Below are 22,697 nucleotides of genomic sequence, written 5' to 3' on the forward strand. Positions count from 1 at the left end.
CTTCTAGGATAGTTTTAATATATGTATATATATATATATATATATATAGTAATATTGTAATAATAAATATTGTGTTGTGAAATTGCTAGGATGTTTTCTATATATATATATATCTATATCTATATCTCTCTATATATATACACACACACACACACACACACACACACACACACACAGGTTCAATCTATACAATCTGGATTCCTTCACAGGAATTCAAGCTGTCATGCTTGTTTGACAACATTTCCCTTCTGTCTGCGAATGCGATACATGGCAAAAAGAAAAAGAAAAAAAGCGTCTAAGATAGTGTTAATGTAACGTTAATGTAACAAAAACAATTGTAGAAAGTAGACATGGGTTTTAAGCCCATAGTTGAAGAAATACCAATTTGTTGCACGGGCCCCTGTGCTTTTATTTTGAAATGCGCGCTCTCTCCTGCGTCTGTCGCAGTGCACGGGACGGCAGTGATGACGCGCCGCTGTCACAGTGAGGCTGAGCTCCAGTCCTGCGATCAGGGAAGAAGCTAAAACTGACCTCGGCGGAGCTGCAAATATTACGGTAAATAGATTCATTATGATCTTTTCAACCTCTAGAGAGATTAAAACATCTACCACACATTAAGTAAAGCTCGGGTTTAATTTGACAGGCTTCGGAGTTTAAATGATTAATTATGAATGTTTACCATTAGGCAGCTGGACAATATTTAAGATGTTTTGGGATGATTCCAATGCACAATTCACATACATAAAGGTTTAGACATACAATTGAGTATTTTTTGATAACCGTAAACCATATACACTTCTCGAATTCAGCATATATTCTTAGTTCCTCTAAGAGGAAATGCAGCTTGTCCGCTCCCTGCCACTGCATCACATATATAAATATCCAATAATATAAATCAATTATATATACGTAGTTACTTACTGAGAACGACATTACAGTTATGCATTTGTTTATTTCCTTAAACCTTTCGAAGTTCTGAGAACAAGCATTGTTTAAGTGACTTTGTTTACAAACATTTCATGTGCAATATGCGTTGTTTATTGCTTTGGTTATGTTATAACTATTGCATCTTCTTACATATGTTTTATTAAGTACTTTTTTTATGTCAAATTCCTTGACTCTAATAAGAATGTCATACAATAACCAGACTCCTGTACAGTTTTTTCCCCCCAATACACATGTAAAATTAATACTAAAGTGGTTTAAAAGTTGGTTCCAACTTCCAAGTATGGTGTACTTAGTAATTGTTGTTGAAGTAAATGAGGTTCAGCCTGTGTGCTAAACATTGTGACTGCCAATTCAGCATAGATCAAATAACAGCTGCTTCCAGACTAAAAGCACATAATAATAATAATGTGACCTTGAATGTGTGTGACAGTGCAAGTACACTTTTGTTGTTGATGGATTGATTTTCCCTCTGTACTTTTCTTCATCAGGTCACTGCGACACTATCAGGGCTTCTTCGTAGCTGTTATGGATGCCACCTGCTGGTTCTGCTGATCGACTGCTCTCAAAGTTCAGAGGGCCATGAGCCAAGTCAGCTCCCGTCTGCAGAATGAGCCTCCGAACCATAGGAGGTGGTGTGCTCAGTTCCCTGGGCCCTAGTCTGGCAGTACAGGCTGGAGGACCCTGGAGCTCCATCTCTTTTAGACCCATACCCTCCTTGCTTCAGACCATGGTACCTGCCGGTTACACCGCTTTACAGGAGGAACGGCTGGCCATGGTGGACCTCAGCACGCCCAAGCCAGAGTCCCTCAAAAACGGGTTCCACCGCGAGCCCCGCCGCCACTCGGACCGCAGCAGCAGAACATCCATCAGCCTGTCTGACGCCGGAGACGGGCGCTATGCGGAGACGGAGCCCATACTGCCAGAGGGCAGGCTTTCGGGAGAAGAGGCCGACGAGGAAGAGGAGAGCGAGGAGGAAGGGCAGCAGCTGGCAACCAGAAACATGCCCAAAGAGTCGCCCCTGGCCATGGCACTGCAGATTCTAGTTCCCTTCCTTCTAGCTGGGTTCGGGACGGTGTCAGCCGGAGTGGTACTGGATATAGTACAGGTGAGACTCTGAAACCTTAAAGGGAGCGTTTACTCACCTGTATGACTTTCTGTAGCAAAAGAATATATTTTGAGTATGTTTCAACTGTTTTTGTCCATGTAATGAAAGTCATTGTGGTTGAAAATCACTTTTTTGAACAACAACTACAAAGAAAAAACTATGAACCATTTTGGCTCAAAGGTCCCTCATTGTTCAAGGCAATATCTGAAGGCCTGATATGTACCTCTGGTTTAGTTAATTAGGTTTATGTTAATATAACTATAAATCATTTTTGGAAGTTTGCTAAGGCCCCCTCGTTGAGAACCACTGCTATAGTCTATCCTCTCTTTCTTTCCTCAGCATTGGGAAGCGTTTAAGAACATTACAGAGATTTTCATCCTGGTTCCGGCTCTTTTGGGTTTGAAAGGAAACCTGGAGATGACCCTCGCTTCCAGACTGTCCACAGCGGTTAGTATCCAAACTAACTAACAAACCAACAACAAGTCATTGCATCTTGCTGTAGTTCAGGTGTGCCTGTAATTTCTGATTTGACGCTGATGTGGTTTGTGATGAGATCTGGGCTCATTTTGGGCATGCTCTCACCTGTCAGGACCTGACAATTCATGCCTGTGCCCGTCTCCACAGACTAGGGCTGGTGGTAAAAACCACAGACCTGTGATAGAGCGACTAGCTAGCCTGTTATTGTGGTAATTACTCCACAGGTATTTCCAACCCCCATATGTCTGAGTTAGAAAAACACACATATATTAATTATATATTATATTATATATCATATTTATATATAATATAATTATATATATTGCATCTAACATAAAAGTTTGTAAATATAATATAATATATATATATATATATATAAAATATATTAGTGCTGTCAAATCGATTAATCGTGATGTGTGTGTATGTGTATATATATATATATATATATATATATATATACACACACACACACACACACACTTTTGTTAGATGTGATTAATCACGATTAATCGATTTGACAGCACAAATATATATATATATATCTATGTATATCAGGTTTATTATATAGTTAACTAAAACTAAAACCAACTTTTTTTGTTGCTTGAAATACAATAAATGTTAACTGTAAAATAAAATAAAATATATTTTCTTGTATGAAGTCAAGACAACATTTCTCATTTTCATTTAGTTTATCTTGATTTATTAAAATAACTAAAACAAAAACTGAAATACAAATTAATAAAATCTATATACAAAAAATAGCAAAAAACAACAACAACACAATTACTAAAACTTTTACTAAAATTTTAATGAAAATAAAATATACAAATATTAATAAAATCTATAATAGTATCTCAATGACACTAAAACAACATTAATTAATTAATTAATTAATTAATTAAAAAGTAAGTTAAAAATATGATTATAGAATATAATTTTTTTAATTCATTACAGCACCATTTTTGCTTCAACATGCTGAGTTTTGGGGGCATTTTTGTCACTTTCAATGACATTTTTGTCATGATCAGCATCATCTGTCGCTGGTAGTGATTACTTTGTTCGCACTACAGAAGTTAAAAGTGCCATTTCGAGTTGACTTGAACATTGTCTGTACTTTTCCTTAGACTCAGGTATATCTATCTATCTATCTATCTATATCTATATGTATGTACTGTGTGTATGTACTGTGTGTGTGTGTGTAGCTTACATAAGCTAATTCATCAACCGATTCTCGCCTGCTCTTCTCTCCAAAACAAGCAAATGCTCTTCTCTCCTGCTCTTTTCTCCTGCTCTTTTCTCCTAAATGCTGGAGTCTCAGCTGCTATCTGCTGACAGAGTGGTTTTATTTATTTTTTGGAAGCTACTGTTTTTTTTCTCCCCTCAGTCTGGGACTCTCGAGCTCAGAGGGGTTTCAGCTCATGCCGTATAACATCTAGTGTTCTCATGGCAAATCTGTCGTCCCCCCTCGAGGTGAAAGAACAAACAAACCCTGGTGGTGTGGACCGAGCGGAGGAGCGGGGCTAAAGTACAGGCCTTCTGTTCACCCTCATGCAGCTGGGAAAAAAAAAAAGAGTCTATTGCCCTCAGACGGCTCTCTCCTACACGCTGCTCTTTCACATTTACATTTGTTTCCTTTATTTTCTTTGGCACACACTTGCGCACACACTGGCTCATTGGGTGTGGAGTCGGCCATCTTGTTACATTGCAGGCAGAAATCCATTCCAAACCCAAAATATTATTATCTTTTCCTCAGATGGTGGTTTTCTTTTCAATGTAAAATATCCAATGCCAAAATCCACCACTCAGAAGGAGTTTGGTCTCATACTATCATTTTTTTCCTCAAACATTTTCTTGGTTCACATTCACAACATATTTTACACCAAAGTCAAAAGATTGAAAGAAGACATAATATTTTAGACGAATCCTCTTTTTAGGGCCATTAAGATTTGCTGCATTCCAATGGTGTTTTATTATGTTTTTGATTTATTTATAACAATTAAATAAGAAGTTGAGGTGTCATCTTCAAATCAGCCTTTTTTATTAATATGAATTAATCATGATATATGATTATATACACTAATATTATCATGATATATAAATATGTTACAATTTAGATAATATATCATTCTTTTTTTTTCACTAATGTAAAAATGGTCACAATGCAAAAAGTCTTAATGGTCCTAAATGAGGCTTTTTTTTCTCCTTCTGATTTTGGGGTGAACGTGTTTCAAATATGTACCATTTATTTGTAAACTTTAAAAAAAATGTACCTTTACTTTTTACTTTAGGGAGTGCAAGAAAAGTCGCAATTGTAGTGAGCACAGTTAGGGTGACTAAATGCAATGAGGATGAGAGGGGTGAAAGGAAAAATAACGTTCATGAATTTTGTCGTCCTTAGGTAAATGTGGGGAAAATGGACTCGCCCATAGAGAAGTGGAATCTCATTATTGGGAATTTGGCACTGAAACAGGTAAGAGCTTTCTGACGGGCTTACATATACAACACTGGCTTTAAAACAAGCAAATGCAAATTAATTTAGCATCAGTAACCAAGTTTTTACCTGAAAAAGGAACCGAGATCTTATCGGGATAATGGGTTTCTAGATTTACACAGACCCTAACAAAGACATAGTGAAGTACTATCTATATAAACGTCTATGTAAGTGTGTGTGTGTGTATATATAAAATATACATACATGCATACATACACACACTTATAGACGTTTACATAGATAGTACAATATACCTTTTTTTTTTATCTCAGCGTCTCTGTCTCATTCTCAGGTGCAGGCCACCGTAATCGGGTTCCTGGCAGCAGTAGCAGCTGTTGTACTGGGTTGGATTCCTGAGGGAAAGTTCCAGATCGGTCACGCTGTTTTGCTGTGTTCCAGTAGTGTCGCTACAGCCTTCATAGCATCTATGCTGCAGGGTACATACTTCAGATTAACCTCTAATACTCTTATATGTAGCTACTTAAAGCCGTTCTTTTCACAACAAATAATGTCCTCGTTGTTTTATCTTAATCCGACATTAATCTTCTTTGTTATTGGCCACATTTCACATTACGAATCTCCAGTTCCAAGTGGGTAAGGTGACCGATGTCTTTTTGTGCCCTCTCTCAGGTATAATAATGGTGGGTGTAATTGTGGGCTCTAAGAAGACCGGCATCAACCCTGATAATGTAGCCACGCCCATCGCCGCCAGCTTCGGTGACCTCATCACGCTGGCCATCCTGGCAGGGATCAGCCAGGGCCTTTACAACTGCCTAGGTGAGAAAGATGTGTGTGAAAATAAGGGCTCTGTTCCAAACCCTAGTGAGCTGCCTACCACGATAGCATTTTTGGGCATCATAGGCTCACTTGAATTAAAAACATGCATCTAAAAAGTAAGTTTGACAACCTGAAGGGTCACTTTCAGTTCCATTTTTGGTTAGGATGCTGCATTAGAAGGTAGCCAGCATACAGTGAGGTGGCTCACTAGGAATTGTAACAGAGCCAGAAAGACTAGGTCAGATTTAGTTGTTTCTCTCCAGCAAATCAGCCATGCTTTCAGTTTTCTGCCACAAGAGGGCGCACAAATCCCTCACTTCAGACTCCAGCCTTAACTCTAGATACATTTGTCATAACACAGTGCCTAAAGAATAATGTGAAATAATTGATCATATTTCAGACTTTATCTGTCGTATTAGAGTGTGACTAGTAATATATCTTTTAACGTAGCAGCACGTTTCACACTCTCACACTCTATAGCAGGTGTCAGGTGAGGGATGTATATTATGTTTTATGGGACCGTGGGGTTGATATGTTTTATGGGAAGGGTCACTCTGCTAACGAGTCTGGCTCAGGACAATGAGAGTGTTGTGACGTAGTGCATGACCTCTCTGTGTCTACGTATCCACATTCTCATGAAACACACACACACAGGGCTGACTATGTCTCTCTCTTCCAGACAGACATGCACAGTCTCTCTGTCAAGCGCCTTTCTTGAAATGATACTCAGTCGAGCGCTGCCCATGAGTTTGGGCACCATACTGAAACATTAGTTTTCAGTAACACAGAAATTAATTTCTTAATTCTTAATTATTGGTTTGGTATTAATATACGTACGTATGTATATAATAAAAATACATACATAATCAATTATTCTTTGTATATATATACATTTGTATATTTTAAAATTATGAAAATATTTATATATTATCAAATATTACTATTAGAATAGTAGAATAATTAGAAAAGTTGTATGAATTTAAACAAACAAATAAAGAAATTACCTTTCTTGTCAAATCTCATTTACACTGCAAAGTCTAATGAAAAGATCAAATATCAGACATTTTTTGATCCTGTCAAATATTGAGGACCACTTTAAATTTGGTTTTCAACATGCTTCCCTTGCAAGCATCGCCAAACCTGCACAGTGTCTCTCTCACGCACATAAACACTATCTCTGAAAGTGTGAAAGTCACACACGGGCCGTCCCGAGCAGTGTTCTGGATTGTTTATGCTGGGTTTAATGGGGCTTTGCTCTCTGATGACTCTGTGTGATAAGCCCCAGACTGAGTGCCGCACTCCACTTTTAGTCTTTCCTTTTCTGAGAGAGGTGAAGTGAGGTGAAGGCAAGGCAAACGGCACCACCATGCCATGCCAAAACCATATCAGCCGTGCCAGCCAGCCGAGAAGAGAGGCTTCTGCCATCATTAGCGCACACCGCTGCCCTGTCATGCCCATACCACACTAAATATAGTCACAGATGTTGCCTCTATGTTTGGGATTTAAAGATTTAGGCTGTTTAGTGTGTGCTGAAGAGTATTTAGCAAGGAGTGAAACCTTTTTTGGCTTCTCTTGTCTGCTTTAAAAGATTAAATTCGGCTTTTAAGAAGATCATATTTTTCTTCCTCAATCTGGTTAAATCCAATTAGAGCCAGTCAGTTGTACGGCTACGTTCACACAGCAGCAGAGTATGGTTGGCAGTCTCGGATCGGGGCACCGCGTATGATTTTGAATGAGTGGTGGCGCAAAATAAATCGCGAATCAGATCGTCAATTGTGAATTTTGAACCGCTTTGTAATAACTGTGCTGCGTAGAAATGGAACAAACTTTTTTAGAGACTATAAAAATGTGAGTCGCTCACGAAACTAAAATAACCCTGAATGTATTGGCATGATCTTTGGGAAACTTATTGGGATTTTTTTTTTTTTGCTACTTTGTCAGTAAAATCATTGTGAATAATTTTAAATTAATATTCGAAATATTTACTAACCGCACATAGAAGTCATAACTGAATTATGTGAGCTTGATTATTGTGTGACATTTGAACAGAACCACAGCCGACAACATAATGTCTGTCATCCACAAGATGTTGGTCATGGTTATTTTCTTTCTGTCAATCTGCCGTTACAGCTGTCAACCCCTTCGTAGGTTTTGAGAAATGGGTTTTAGTGTGGTCTGAGAGCAGGGCAACACTCCTGTTAAGTTTTTGGGGTGGATAAGTTCAAAAAGTTTGTAACTTTTAACTTAAATACACTACCATTACATTTAAAAAAAATGTTTTTGAAAGAAGCCTCTTATGCCAAAACTGCTTTTATTTGATAAAAATGAGAGCAAAAACAGTAATATTGTGACATATTTTTAAAATGTAAAGTAAATATCAATGTTGAAAACAGTTGTGCTGCTTAATATTTTTGTCAAAACCGTGATGCATCTTTTTCTTTCATTAGAAACATCAAAAGAACAGCATTTATTTGAAATAGAAATATTTTGTAACATATAACATTTTTTTTGTAACTTGTTCAATTTGGTGTGTCCTTTCTAAATAAATGTATTCATTTCTTTCAAAAAAAGAAAAAAACTGTAGTGTATAAAAAGAAGACTGTTGACAGCATACCAGAGAGGATGAAAGCAGCGGGAGTGTCTCAAAATGCCAGCTTAGAATATTTATTGAATTATAAAATTTGACACTTCAAAAAGTTCACAAAGAGATCATAAAACTAATCCATGATATGAGTTGAGTGGTTTAATTTTCTGATCTAAACCGCTCAATTCATATGGATTAGTTTTATGATCTCTTTATGAACTTTCTGAAGCATCAAAGTGGTAGTTGCAACTTGCGTAGCTGTCGATGGAGGGACAGAAGTAACCTTGAACTAACCCTGGTCAAAATGACCAAAGACTACCTGTATTCACCGTGGTGTTCCTCTCTGTCTGTTTTTTCAGACTCTCACCCATATGTGTCATCTCTGGTGTGTGCCTTCTTCATGTGTCTGACTCCACTGTGGATGGTCATCTCCTCCAAACACCCTGCCAGCCGTCAGCTGCTGTACTCAGGCTGGGAGCCCGTGATCACTGCCATGTTCATCAGCAGGTGTGATACACACACATACGCACACCTCACACACCTGGCCATGGATTCACACACACACACACACACACACACACACTGAAAAAGCATGTGGCCTTCCTTTGGTGCTCGAACATGATCAAAATTTTCCCAATTTCAGCATTGGAGGACTCATTCTGGACAAAACTGTGTCTGATCCCAACCTGGCTGGGATTGTGGTTTACACGCCTGTTATCAATGGTGAGATTTATTTATACAAAAATATTCCATAAAGCTTGTACTTTTTGTCTTCTGAAAATTACACATGCACCGATTGCAGTTTTCTTTGCCGATTCCGATTTTCTTTCAAGAGACTGTAATCGACAGCATATACAAACAAAAATATTTTCTTCAATGCAAAATTTTATTTTCATAAAGAAACAAGTAAAACGACAGTAATAAATTAAGAACAAATAAACAAATTTCAAACAACAGAACAAATAAATGCAATAAAATAAAGAGAGATATGAAATAAACACGGCTTTAAGTTTCTCAGGTGGTTATACAGTATATTCAGGTAAGAAATAGCCTAATACAGAAATTAATCAAATGTAAAATAACACTGGATAGTCTTCATTTGTAAAGCAGAGAGTGATTTTCTTTGTCTTTTGTTCGTTTATTAACATGACAGACAGCAGCAGGTTTATTAGGCTGCTGTCACTTTAAGAGCTAATGCACGGATCCAATATACTGTTACACACTTGTTATCTTTTTCAACTAATTGGATTCCAAAACTGTCTGTTTAACTGAATACTTGCATTTTGACATCATTTTGTGTGTATTTGACCGTTTAAGCGCAGTAAGCCACTCATTTTGGTTCTTGCGACTCACAAGCTGCTTGAGACTGAGAGGCGGCTTGTGCGCTTTTGGTGTGAGCACGAAACCTGCGTAATAAGTAAAATTATGTGCAATACAAGCACTATTTAACCCGGAGTGAAAGAGACGTGCGAGTGAGAGGAGGCGGGTGTGTGTCACTTCGCAGTCGGAGATAAGAGACCGAGGATGCGCAGCTGACGTTATTGCCTGTGCCGCTGGCAACAAAACGGTCCGGCTTGGAATGGGAAAGACGTGAGACTGACCGGCCGGTTACCGGTCTGTGCCGCCGATCATGCGTAAAATATGCCAGTCAATCTGTGCATCTCTACTGAAAATACATACAAATTTGCTGCTGGATTATTCTTGACACTCTTGGTCGATATTTTGTATAATAACAACATCAATATCTGAATTTTAAATGTCTTATTTGTGTCTTGGAAGGTTTAAGCTTTTAATTTCTTAATTTGTAGACCTACGCCCTCATGTCCATGGCACACATTGGTGCTCCTTACAGTCCCTTTATTTCAGTCCCTTCTCAGACTGTTATTACCTAAAAGAAACGTCTCTGTAATAATCGCCCTCATTTAAAGTCACGCAAGTATCCTCGAGGCAGATTAGGCACTTTTTTGTGATTGTTAATAAACGTTTCCATATTGAGAAAAAGCCAAATGATGGAATTTAGCTAAAATAGAGTTGGATGTGATTGAGTCGTGGGGTGAAGTCGTTAATTGTGGCAGTTGAATTTCTTGTGGTAACAGAAAAGGAAGCCAGGACCATGGCACCTCCACAAAGTTACGCCATACGTTTTTTAATTAAGGCACGCTAATGAGAGACATTTACGCTGTCTGCAGTCTGTCTCTGCTCTCCCGCCCAGACCACCAGACAGCTGTTTGAATCTCTGCATGTGTGAAGAATGTGTGTGTGTGTGTGTGAAAGAAGTCTGTTTCTGTCAGAATATCTAAAGTTATATCAAAATCTAACCATAAATCAGAATATCAAAATCAAGGTTTTTATTTTTGATTCTAAGAACAGAGTTAGCGAGAAACTCAAAAGAAGGGGAACAGAAAGGAAAAGAGAGCGATAGGATGAGTAACAGAGGCTTCTATAGTTTGTCTGTCCAAGCAGGAAACGAGTCAGGGAAGGTAATTTAAATGATTACAACACACACACCACAAACACACGCACACCACACACACACACACGTGCCACTTAGGTACAGAGAAATAGTTTCTGTTTGACATAAATAGAACCTCAGACCTCTCTTATCGCCCACAGTACTAGGGATGGGTCACAGTGGTCCATTGGTTGCCCGACACACCAATTAGTGTGGTTTATCTAGATGTTTTTTTTTTACTTTTTATGTTTTTAGTTGCCTTGATTTAATTAGTGTGCCGTGCTTTAGCAGTAAATCACGTATGATAAAACTCTCTCTGAAAAGTTGCATCTTTAAAGGCACAATATGTAACTTTTTTTGCTTTAAAAATAGCAAAAATCACTATATCTATGTTATATATTTTTTTTAGTTGTGTACTTACATTATCCCGACTGTTTCCAACAACTTTCAAACCAGGAGAAATTTGTAATTTAATTCGAAGACACGTCCCGTTTCTTTATTTCCGTTTTGTCGCCGCCAATGGCGTCATATCCGCGTTGTCCCTGGTTTCCGCTCGTACTGCCATAGCAACCAGAGCTATGAACCAGAGCCCTTTGATAGTTACCAAAGCGACAGACGTGGACAACTGTGTAGTTCGCAATGTCTATCTGCACGCTGTTGTTGTTTCGTTCAAACATTATGGACCATGGCAAGCAGACTTTGGATAAAAAAGGAGAACTAAAACGAGAATCAATATCAGCGCGGTGTTTTCGAGATGCCGAGAGCTCCCATAGACAGTATATAAACGAGAGCTCCACGTCCGAGACTTCGACCGCTCCTACATGTACTTTATTAAACAGGTGAGCACATTTACATAAAACTAATCAATGTTATATAGTTCAACAATGATAAAATGTTAGAATATGATCTGTATGTTATTCTAATGTTGATCTAGCTTACTGCTAGTCTCATACAGACAAACTAACACATACATTTCAACACATTCAAATGCAGTTTAGTGTGCTAGTGTAATGTTAGACCAAGTGAAACAGCGCTGCGTTACCTCACAAGTTTAATTTGTCTAATAAACTGACCTGTGAGTAGTAATTCTGCACTTGCGTGTAGTTCGGTAGAATGAAATGTCCATATTCCTTTTATATCCGCGGGACTCGCGTCGCGTGTGGAGCTGATAGCTGTCTCTTAGCAATCCCGAACTGCTTCATATCACAGTCATGATAAAAACATCGATGTATTTACTCATCCATAAACATTATTAGATCGGTCGGCTTGACGTTGACGACAAGATCCATAATTCTTAGCAAATGTTGCGTCATCAAACTACGCTTTTGTTATTGTAAAGAGGTTAGCGACCCCTAGCGGCGAAAACATTACATACTGTACGTTTAAATTCATCCAAATTAATACTACAACAGCTATAGACCTATACATTCAGACAGACTTTTTTGGCTGTTAAGTTGCATCTTATGCTGTACTTGGAGACTCTCACTGCAAGACTCTGCAAAAAAGAGAGTTGCACATTTAAGGCTACGTGTTAAGTTACAAGTAGTCCATTAAAAAAAAAAAAAAAACACCTTCTGTTTTTGAATGCAAGGATGAAAATTCCCTCCAACAATTGTGTCTGATCAGGATCAAATGAACCTGCAGCCAGCCTAATAATTATACAGTAAACAATAATTTTATATATAAAAAAAATATATATATATGTAGTTTTGAATATCCCAGCCTGTTATGTCATACACTGTACATACTGAAATCCAATTGGACCCATACTCAAGCCCTGCTGCACACCCAGCCAAAGTCTCATCAGCTCTATGACCCAGATTAAAGTGTCCATATATGTTAATCCCACTGCTTGGACAGAAAAGAGGTTGCATATCATCTCCATTTCCTTTTGGCAGACAAAGCTAAAAAAAAAAGCATCGGATTAATTGGACCTCGATGCTCTTGGAAAGGTTGAAAAAAATTCCCATACACTCTTTTCTCATGCCCCCAGCCCATATCCAAAATGTCATGTCGTTGCTTGTTTGTGAGAAAATGACGAAATTGTAGACCTGTCCAGCTAATCTGAGCCACAAACACTTTCCCACACTATCATCCATACAGATGGCATCTCTCCAGCACAGTGTGGCATAATGGTACCCTCTGCATTAAACACAAACAAGTACTTGTTGGGGCTAATTGTGCCTGTGTTAAAAGATGATCGTTCTCATTTAGGTCTGGTCTTTAACGATGGGAAATATTAATGTCATTATGGGCATGAATGCACTATCGTATGTGAGAAATAGATTTGCTGTGTTTTATTGTAATTCAGATCACTGATTTCCTGTTTGGCTGTGAACTGAAAGCATAATATTTTAAATGATTTCAATTAGTATTGACTGTCCTCTTGCAATTACTCTGTCTTTCTCTCACTCACTCACTCTCTTTCACTCACTTGTCTTCTCCCAGAACTGCTGGGCGTGACATATCATTACTGCAGCTCTGGACACCACTCTACTTTACTCGAGAGGGAGAGAGAGAGAGAGAGAGAGAGAGAGAGAGAGAGAGAGAGAGAGAGAGAGAGAGAGAGAGAGAGAGAGAGAGAGAGAGAGAGAGAGAGAGAGAGGGAGAGAGGGAGAGGAAAGGCTGTGCGTATTGTGAGAGAAAGAAAGAGAGAGATAAAGAGGCGGGGGACAAAAGCAGAGTTAGTACTGGTGACTCATGGCTGCCAGTCTGACAGTGAAAAAATTAAGCCTGTATTCATGGATTAAAAAATGTTTTCACTGCAGAAGCTTCACTGACGTGAGAGTTAAGAAGATTTTTGGTTCACACCAAGGATGATAACTTTAAAGGGATACTCCACCGTTTTTTCATATTAAACTATGTTATTCCCTTAACTAAGACGAGTTGATACATACCTCTCTCGTCTCAGTGCGTGCACTAAATCGCTCTGTCTTGCGGCGAAACTTTGTTAGCCCAGTTCATTCAATATGTGCCAAGCAGAGAAGCTACCAAACACCTCCACGGTTTCCCTATTTAAATACAGTTACACACAAAACAAAACATTGCGCTTTTCTAAGCGTGTAAAATGGATAACTATATTGTATGGCGGAATACCATAGCAAGTGATTGGAAGCACTTCGACTTCGGCGCAGTAATATCTTCACTCGTGAAAAATCCTCTCACCGGCCCCCGCTCCCTCTAGTGAAGATATTACTGTGCCGAAGTCGAAGTGCTTCCAAGCACTTGCTAATATAGTTATCTTTATGGAACGTTCTTGGTGTGAACCGACCTTTACTCACGGATTTACTTTAACTGCTGGAAACAGGCTTGCTGCTTTTTCCTCCTTGTTTTTGATTCAGTTTTCAGCCCTGTACCTTCAGTATATATTTGTCTGATGTGAGTATTATTATATTGTAGGTATCGGGGGAAACCTGGTGGCTATCCAGTCCAGTCGGATATCCACCTACCTGCACATTCACAGCACCCCTGGAGAGGTTCCTGAAGAGGCCAAGGGTTGCTACCTCCCCTGCCGAACCTTCTGTGGCTCAGGTGACCCCGAACACTTCCCCAGTGTGTCACAATACATAAGAAAACAAAGTAGATCAATTACATAAGAAATAATGAAGGAATAGGATCAAGGCATGACATGGCTCTAAACTGAACACCTCTGCTTTCGTGCTATTTGAAATCCTCCGAACATCCTTTAATGCCTATAAATTTAAAGAGAGGGACTTAAACACACATTTGAGGGCAGTTTTGGGTTTTCATAGCCTGTATTAAAGAGAGCAAGAACAAGTAACCAGTGTTTAGAGCAACATCACTTGAAAGTGCTTGCAAGTGTGTGTATACATGAGCTGTAATGGAGTGTGTGTAATGGTGGTTTGTGTATAACGATCCATCTCGTAGAAAAGCTGAGAACGCTTCCTATAAACACCAGAGGTAGCGTGTTGATGCCGGAGCTTTGATGCAGGGCTTTTTCTTAGAGAAACAAGAGGACTCTGGGGACAGAGTCCAGATGCCCGAGCACATGAGGGGCACGGTGCCCACTGCAAGCTTAGCAGTGCCATCTGGAAAGATGGGCATAAATCTTCCTCCTTCAAGGACTCTGAACGCACAGGGACGCCATACTGCGGGGGTTCAGAGGGATGCTAATGGGGTGTGAGAAGTGTAGTGTTTGTGAATGAGATGTTTACTGTATGCATATAGACTTCTAAACAATGTACGAACACCTACACACGTGCACTGATCGCACGTGGAGGGTTGTTTGTATTCTGTGGTGTTTTAAGCAGATGTCTTTGTACTGGATGAAGTGGACATTTTCATTAACATTAGTTAATGCATTAACTAACATGCCCTAACAATGAGCAATACATTTGTTACAGTATTTATTCATCTTTGTTAATGTTAGTTCATTGTTCACAGTGCATTAACTAATGTTAAGAAACATAACTTTTGATTTGAATAATGTATTAGTAAATGTTGAAATAAACATGAACTAAGATTAGTAAATGCTGTAGAAGTATTGTGCATACTTAGTTCATAACTAAAGTAGTTAATTCATGTTAACTAATGAAACCTTATTGTAAAGTATTACCATATAAGTATTTACCACTCACCTAAAGGATTATTAGGAACACCTGTTCAATTTCTCATTAATGCAATTATCTAATCAACCAATCACATGGCAGTTGCTTCAATGCATTTAGGGGTGTGGTCCTGGTCAAGACAATCTCCTGAACTCCAAACTGAATGTCAGAATGGGAAAGAAAGGTGATTTAAGCAATTTTGAGCGTGGCATGGTTGTTGGTGCCAGACGGGCCGGTCTGAGTATTTCACAATCTGCTCAGTTACTGGGATTTTCACGCACAACCATTTCTAGGGTTTACAAAGAATGGTGTGAAAAGGGAAAAACATCCAGTATGCGGCAGTCCTGTGGGCGATAATGCCTTGTTGATGCTAGAGGTCAGAGGAGAATGGGCCGACTGATTCAAGCTGATAGAAGAGCAACTTTGACTGAAATAACCACTCGTTACAACCGAGGTATGCAGCAAAGCATTTGTGAAGCCACAACACGCACAACCTTGACGCGGATGGGCTACAACAGCAGAAGACCCCACCGGGTACCACTCATCTCCACTACAAATAGGAAAAAGAGGCTACAATTTGCACGAGCTCACCAAAATTGGACAGTTGAAGACTGGAAAAATGTTGCCTGGTCTGATGAGTCTCGATTTCTGTTGAGACATTCAGATGGTAGAGTCAGAATTTGGCGTAAACAGAATGAGAACATGGATCCATCATGCCTTGTTACCACTGTGCAGGCTGGTGGTGGTGGTGTAATGGTGTGGGGGATGTTTTCTTGGCACACTTTAGGCCCCTTAGTGCCAATTGGGCATCGTTTAAATGCCACGGCCTACCTGAGCATTGTTTCTGACCATGTCCATCCCTTTATGACCACCATGTACCCATCCTCTGATGACTACTTCCAGCAGGATAATGCACCATGTCACAAAGCTCGAATCATTTCAAATTGGTTTCTTGAACATGACAATGAGTTCACTGTACTAAAATGGCCCCCACAGTCACCAGATCTCAACCCAATAGAGCATCTTTGGGATGTGGTGGAACGGGAGCTTCGTGCCCTGGATGTGCATCCCACAAATCTCCATCAACTGCAAGATGCTATCCTATCAATAGCCGCGTTTCCACCGCAGGAACTTTCCCCAGGAACTAGGAACTTTGGGCTGGTACTCGATGTGTTTACACCGCAGGAACCAGGGTCTAAATGAAGTTCCGGGTAAATATTTCCCCCTCCGATAGTCCCTGCTCATGAGGTAGTACTTTTTCAAAGTTCAGGAACTTTCAGGGGTGGGACTTGTGCGCTGCACAAGCTGATTGGTTGTGTTCACGCCGCATTTTGGTTGGATGACTCCACGCAGCATTTTCTTTATTTTTAACCTCCCTTTTAAAAAGTGGCTTCATGCAGTAAAGTTGTCTGTCTGCAAATATGGAATTTAATAAAAAAAACTGGGGGACTGGCGACGAGTTTCAGGCTTTATTATTTGGGTATTTGTGGAAGAGGAAACTTTCTGCGCGTTCGTCACAGCCATCTCACGGCCAATGTCCGCAATAGCTGATAACATACAATTTTATATCTAACGTTAGCATTAAGAGCTCTGAACACGCTTTATCAGTGCTCGTCTCTTTTCTGCCACAGCTGATTACTGTCCGTCGCAGACTGGGAGGAGCAGTTGCGCGCAGTTTACCTTCCCGGTACTTTAGACCGCGGTGTAAACGCAGAAAGCAACCGGTCTGGGGCAAAAAAGGTTCCTGGGAAAAAAGTTCCTGGGACAAATTGTTCCGGGTAATTTCGGTGGAAAAGCGGCTATAATGGGCCAACATTTCTAAAGAATGCTTTCAGCACCTTGTTGAATCAATGCCACGTAGAATTAAGGCAGTTCTGAAGGCGAAAGGGGGTCAAACACAGTATTAGTATGGTGTTCCTAATAATCCTTTAGGTGAGTGTATATATATATATATATATATATATATATATATATATATATATATGTATATATATATATATGTGTGTGTGTGTGTGTGTGTACACACACACACACACACAGAGAGAGAGTATCATCATTATTAGATTTTATGTATTGCTTTCAATAATTAAACTTTTTTTTTTCTCTCTCTCTCTCTCTTGTTTTTTCAGGGGCCAATCACAGGTCAGCACAGGTACTGCTGTTACTGGTTGTCCCTGGCCATTTGATCTTCCTGTACACAATTGATCTGATGGAGAGAGGTCACACCTCCCTGACGCCCGTCTTCATGGTTGTGTATTTGGCTGCTGCTCTTCTCCAGGTGAGTGTGATGTTGTTGTCACACTATGACAAAAATATCAATCCTAATGAGGCCTTCTAACCAGATGTCAAGACACTGACATCTTCATATGCTGTTTAGATAACCTGTCATCACTATATATTTTTATCAAATCTGACACCTATTTGAGGTTCAGGTGTAAGCACTCTTTCCTGTAGCAGACAAAAATGTCAGCCTATAATCATAAAACCAGACACCAATTTTACGATACCGGTCTGGGGAATCTATTTCATCTTCAGCTTAATCGTGATAAATGTGCCGCTTGCCGCCCACATGTAGCAATGTTACAACATGGCGTTTTTTCCCATCATAAACCTACAAACCTTTTAGAAAATCCCCTGAGCTTTTAGACGCCCCATTTCCCCTGAAAATGAAACGGCAATGACATAAGGGATCGTGAGCAGGTGTTGTTTGTGTGTGTATGTGGGTGTTGTATGTATCTGTGAGAGTTTGTTTATTCCAAAAGGGTGTTTTCATAAATTGTTTAGATCGCAATTAAGATAGATTACCCGCGGAGAACCTCAGTAAGTGCATTCAGCGGCTGGCATGCGGAGGCATGTTGCGAGTGGTGGAATGTGTGGTATTTTTAGGAAGTTTGTCTGTATGTGTGTACAGTGTTCGTGAAACGCCCTTGCTAACCTAAACACACACGTCTTTGAGATCCGCAGCCAGTAAGCTTGACTTCAGACCTATTTGAAGAATCCTTGAGGATGGAGAAAGAGAGAGACGGGCATTCAGAGACAGAAAAATGAGTGGGTCCATTAATTGCATTATTGTGCAGCTCAGTCATTTTGTGTCTTTTGAATTGTTTGTGCACATTAATCACTGAATTCTTACTTTTGCTTTGAAAATTTTCATTTTAAGTACTATACTATTTATATAACTGCAAAAAATTTAATTTAGAACTTAGTCAACTAAGTTAATTGGATTAATAATTCAATTATAGGATAATACATTTTAATACGCACACACACATATATAAATGTGTGTGTGTGTATTAAAATGTATTATCCTATAACTGAATTATTAATTACTATAGTGTATATACACACACACACACACACACACACACACACGCACACATACAATATATATATTTTCACTGCTTGAAAATCAGTGAGATAGATAGATAGATAGATAGATAGATAGATAGATATGTACGTGTGAATTACCTGTGTCTGTGCAGCGTCTCTCTACTAGCAGTGAAGCTCAAAAACAGTGACTTTACAACCTCCTTGCTGAATAATATAATGTAGTGATTCATTAGAAAAGTTAATCTATTAATATAAATTGTGGGGCATCTTTGACAACAAGTTTCTGTGTCCGATCTCTGTGTGCGAGTGACAGTGACGTGTGTGCGCTTCAATGAAAGCAATGCATTTATATAGAACGGTGATCAAACTGACTTGGAACCTTCCAGCCAATCAGAATAGAGTATTCAGACAGACCATCGTATCAATTATTTTTTTTTGTTTTTTTTTATACCAAAATGGGCATAAAAATCCCATGTAAAACTCTTAAATTGCCACATGATGCTTCTCAGAACAAAATCTCTTAAACAAAGGTTCAGCCTATAGCTTGCCTTGTTGAACATATGTCAGGTGCCCTGAGAGTGGCCCCCTGACCTCTGACCTTCATGGGTCTTCAAATACAAGGCATCTATAGAGCTCCAGAAAAAACAGTCTGCTTTAGAGGAAGAAATTCCAAGGTTAAATGTAGTACATAGCTGGTAAGTATTTTTGGTGACGATGTGCAGAAGGTGTTCAGCCTCTCCAGGGACGTTTTTTTTTTTTACAATGAAGCAACGAAGACCTAAAAAAAATTAGATGAGAAAATAATCCACAGTACAAACATATATTTGCAACATTTACATATATATATATCATGTCAATAATCTTTTTTTCATCATCATCATTACAAGGGGAATGAGAATTTGATGACTAAGAGGGTAACTAGTATTAAAATAAAGTACCAATCAAACGATACACAAAATATATTTTTGGTACTGTAGTTATTGTTTTCAAGCGTCTGTCTTGTTGACACTGTCTGGTTGTTTAATGACAAAATGACATGCTTTCAAAACCAGCAACAGCTGTAATGTGTTATATTACTAACAAAATAGTATTGGTTCATGCTACATTTACTTTTACCCTTTTCTCCACTGTGAGCCTAAGAAAAGGACGTTATGCTAACCTTTGCTTTTCAGTGGGTTTGTGAGTTAGCTAAATCTGACACAACCTTCTTTTGGGCATGTCCTTAAAGTAGGGTTTAGGGTTTGGGTTAGTCCGTAGTCATTATAATTAGCTTTATATACTGTACTTCAGTTGTTTTATTTGGAACATTTTAATTTAGATAGCTAAGTAAAAGTGTGTGTGTGTAAGAGAGAAACATGTGTGAATGCCATGCAACATCTCTGACTGCTTTCTCTGTCCTTTTGAGTGATGGAAAAGTGTGTCTGTGTGTTTGCGCAGGGTGGAACTACAAGGCTAATCTTGTCGGGTCTCAACAGCTTGTGTACACTAGCAAACCATCACTTTCCTCAGCCTCTAGGAAGGCCCCCTGCCTAACAGTTTAATCGTTAATTGATAAAATCCTTATAAGGAGAGTCGAAATCTCCTGTGAAAAGGTCGTTGTTCTGATATTCTCACACACGAAAACACACAAGGTTAATTATCGAAATAATGTCACAAAACTCATCTTGCCTGGCAGGCGCAATTAATAGCCTTTAAAATGGCCATTTATTTCCTGCTACCCAAATTGAAGTTTAAAATCTGCGGCAGAGAGCGAATAGTTTTTTAACCGTCTCGCGCTGACCTTAATATAACTGATATAAATGAACGCCGCCCAGCCGGTTAACCAGAGCGTCAGACCTGCAAATAGAGTTTCACACCGACCCGTCAGCCTGATTAATGGGCAGGCCTCATTTTTATTTTGTTTAAATGAAAGTCTTTCACTCTCGCATGCACAGGAACACGGCGAGCCTTCAGGAACTGCTGCGGTCCATCTTTTTAGCTTCCAATTGAATGCAAGATGAAGATTTCAAATGTTACCTCTCCATTAAGCAAACAAACTGGCATTCAAAGGGCCGCACTGATCCAAAAGAGCATTTTAATAGTGTGCGATGCTCAGCAAAGGCAAACACAGGCCTCGTTTGCTGGTGTTTAATGAGCTGCGCTAGATGAAAAGCCCTATGATGTGTGATCTGAAGCCGTTTCGGGCATTTGTCTTAAATGTGAACGCCGCTTTTCAAAAGAATGGGATCTTGTTTCATTTCCGAGACGAGAGACTTTCAAAGAAGCTCCATAAACACAAAAACATTACGTTACTTCTGGAACCATTCCCTTCCTCTCTTTCTGATTTAGCGCTTCCTGTTGTGTGCGTGTGTGTGGGAAAGTTCATCCAAAGGTACCGTGGAAGGGACTGTGGTTTTGTACTTGTACTTGCAGATATTCAACACAGCCTTGTGTGCGTTCTCTTTCCCTCCCAGGTGTTCTTGTTGCTTTGCATTGCGGACTGGATGGTGCACTCCATTTGGAAGAGCGGGAAAGATCCGGACAGTTTCTCCATCCCGTACCTGACAGCGCTGGGCGACTTGTTGGGAACGGCCTTCCTGGCTCTCAGCTTCCACTTCCTGTTTATCATCGGAGACCAAGACAGTGATGTGGGTGACTAAGGGCATTCTTTGACCTTTGATCCACAGAATAAACTATATCATACTTGCCGTCCACACTTATTGCCTTGAATGGCTGCTTGTCGGATCGAATGGCATGTGGCAACTTCGCATTTCTCTGTCGGGTTAAAACTATTTTGTTACTCTTCTTAAAGTGCCAGATGATTTATAAGATGCATTGAGAGATTCAGCACATGCAGTGATGCCTCCCTCATCTCAGAAACGGTGATTTCTTGTGCATCTGAAGTGGGACGGTTACGAAAAGCATCTTAAATGCTCTCTCCTGCCCTGTCAGTTTCCCTTATCAGCACTATAGCAGTGGAAGGACCAAATACAAACCCTAAAACAAAATATATAAGATCGTCCTCCTGGTGATTGTACTTTATTTATTTGCCCTTTTTGTCTTTGTCCTTCTTTATTTACTACTTTACTCATGTTTTTTGTTGTCTCTTTTGAGTGACTTTGAGACACGACCTTGTTGCCACGACTTCCTCCTGTATGTCCAATCAAATCGAACCTTATTACAAGTATAGCCGCACAGTTTTACTCAACCAGTGACAGGTCAATTCGAATAAACCTCTGTAATGCAGTTTGAAAGTTAAAGTATTGCTTAATAGCGTAGAATAATGAACTAATATATATATATATATATATATATATATATATATATATATATATATTCGTTGAGAAAAGGGAATAGCCTTTCAGCTGCCCGTTCAAGAAAATCTTGACTTTCTTTTTTGGTCTCCAACAATAATCTGTTTAAAGCTCATGTATGCAACTGAAAGCTCTAATGGGTGAATGTGCAACAGAAACATTCTTATACAAGTCTATATTTCTGTGTGTCTATGTGAACTTTTTTTGTACATTGTTACGAAGGTGCCATGAACATCGATTTTTTTTCTATTGGGAAAAAGAGAGTTTCTACCGGCACCAATGGAGCATCCTTAGTGTATCTTTCTGCCATGCTTTTTTGATACTCAAAATGTTTAATAAAGGTTTAATAAAAGTTTACGTCCAATATCTGTCAGTGTGATGTTTATTTTTGTCCTCCTTAGGTCCCCCGAGGGCCCTAATTTAATTCTGTCGACTGTAATTACCTGCATTTGATGTCTTTCGAACTGCAGGGATGCAGCGAAACCCCCCTTATCGGTTTAGAAACCTTGTGCGCTTTTATGAGAAAGCTTTACGTACATTCAAACAATAGGTATTCGCTTGCTGTGCGAGATTAAGAACAATAAAGCACAAACCATAAAGGGTTTTTATTTGATTACAAAAATCTCTGCCAGAAAATACATCAAAGTGCCCCTAAAATTTGCGCTTTACTCA

General features: G+C 39.2%; 1 protein-coding gene across 1 annotated transcript; it reads left to right on the plus strand.

Annotated features, from left to right (window-relative positions):
- The first annotated feature begins 451 nt into the window (after positions 1 to 451).
- On the plus strand, positions 452 to 22,391 carry slc41a2b (solute carrier family 41 member 2b). The gene is made up of 11 exons (XM_084406701.1): positions 452 to 555; positions 1,437 to 2,053; positions 2,393 to 2,500; positions 4,929 to 5,000; positions 5,314 to 5,458; positions 5,652 to 5,798; positions 8,742 to 8,889; positions 9,026 to 9,105; positions 14,234 to 14,365; positions 17,532 to 17,680; positions 21,186 to 22,391. Exons 2-11 carry the CDS (start codon positions 1,556 to 1,558, stop codon positions 21,369 to 21,371), a joined length of 1,665 nt encoding a protein of 554 aa, XP_084262827.1. The 5' UTR covers positions 452 to 555; positions 1,437 to 1,555; the 3' UTR covers positions 21,372 to 22,391.
- Positions 22,392 to 22,697: the final 306 nt, after the last annotated feature.

This window comes from Rutilus rutilus (assembly GCF_951802725.1).
Source record: "Rutilus rutilus genome assembly, chromosome: 4".
Taxonomy (NCBI): Eukaryota; Metazoa; Chordata; class Actinopteri; order Cypriniformes; family Leuciscidae; genus Rutilus; species Rutilus rutilus.

What these genes read in the sequence shown, in the direction of transcription:
- slc41a2b (XM_084406701.1), top strand. Translation starts at nt 1,556, where the DNA reads ATGAGCCTCCGAACCATAGGAGGTGGTGTGCTCAGTTCCCTGGGCCCT. An exon ending in TTACACGCCTGTTATCAATG is followed by an intron (nt 9,106 to 14,233) that starts GTGAGATTTATT and finishes ATTATATTGTAG; the next exon opens with GTATCGGGGGAAACCTGGTG. An exon ending in CCGAACCTTCTGTGGCTCAG is followed by an intron (nt 14,366 to 17,531) that starts GTGACCCCGAAC and finishes TTGTTTTTTCAG; the next exon opens with GGGCCAATCACAGGTCAGCA.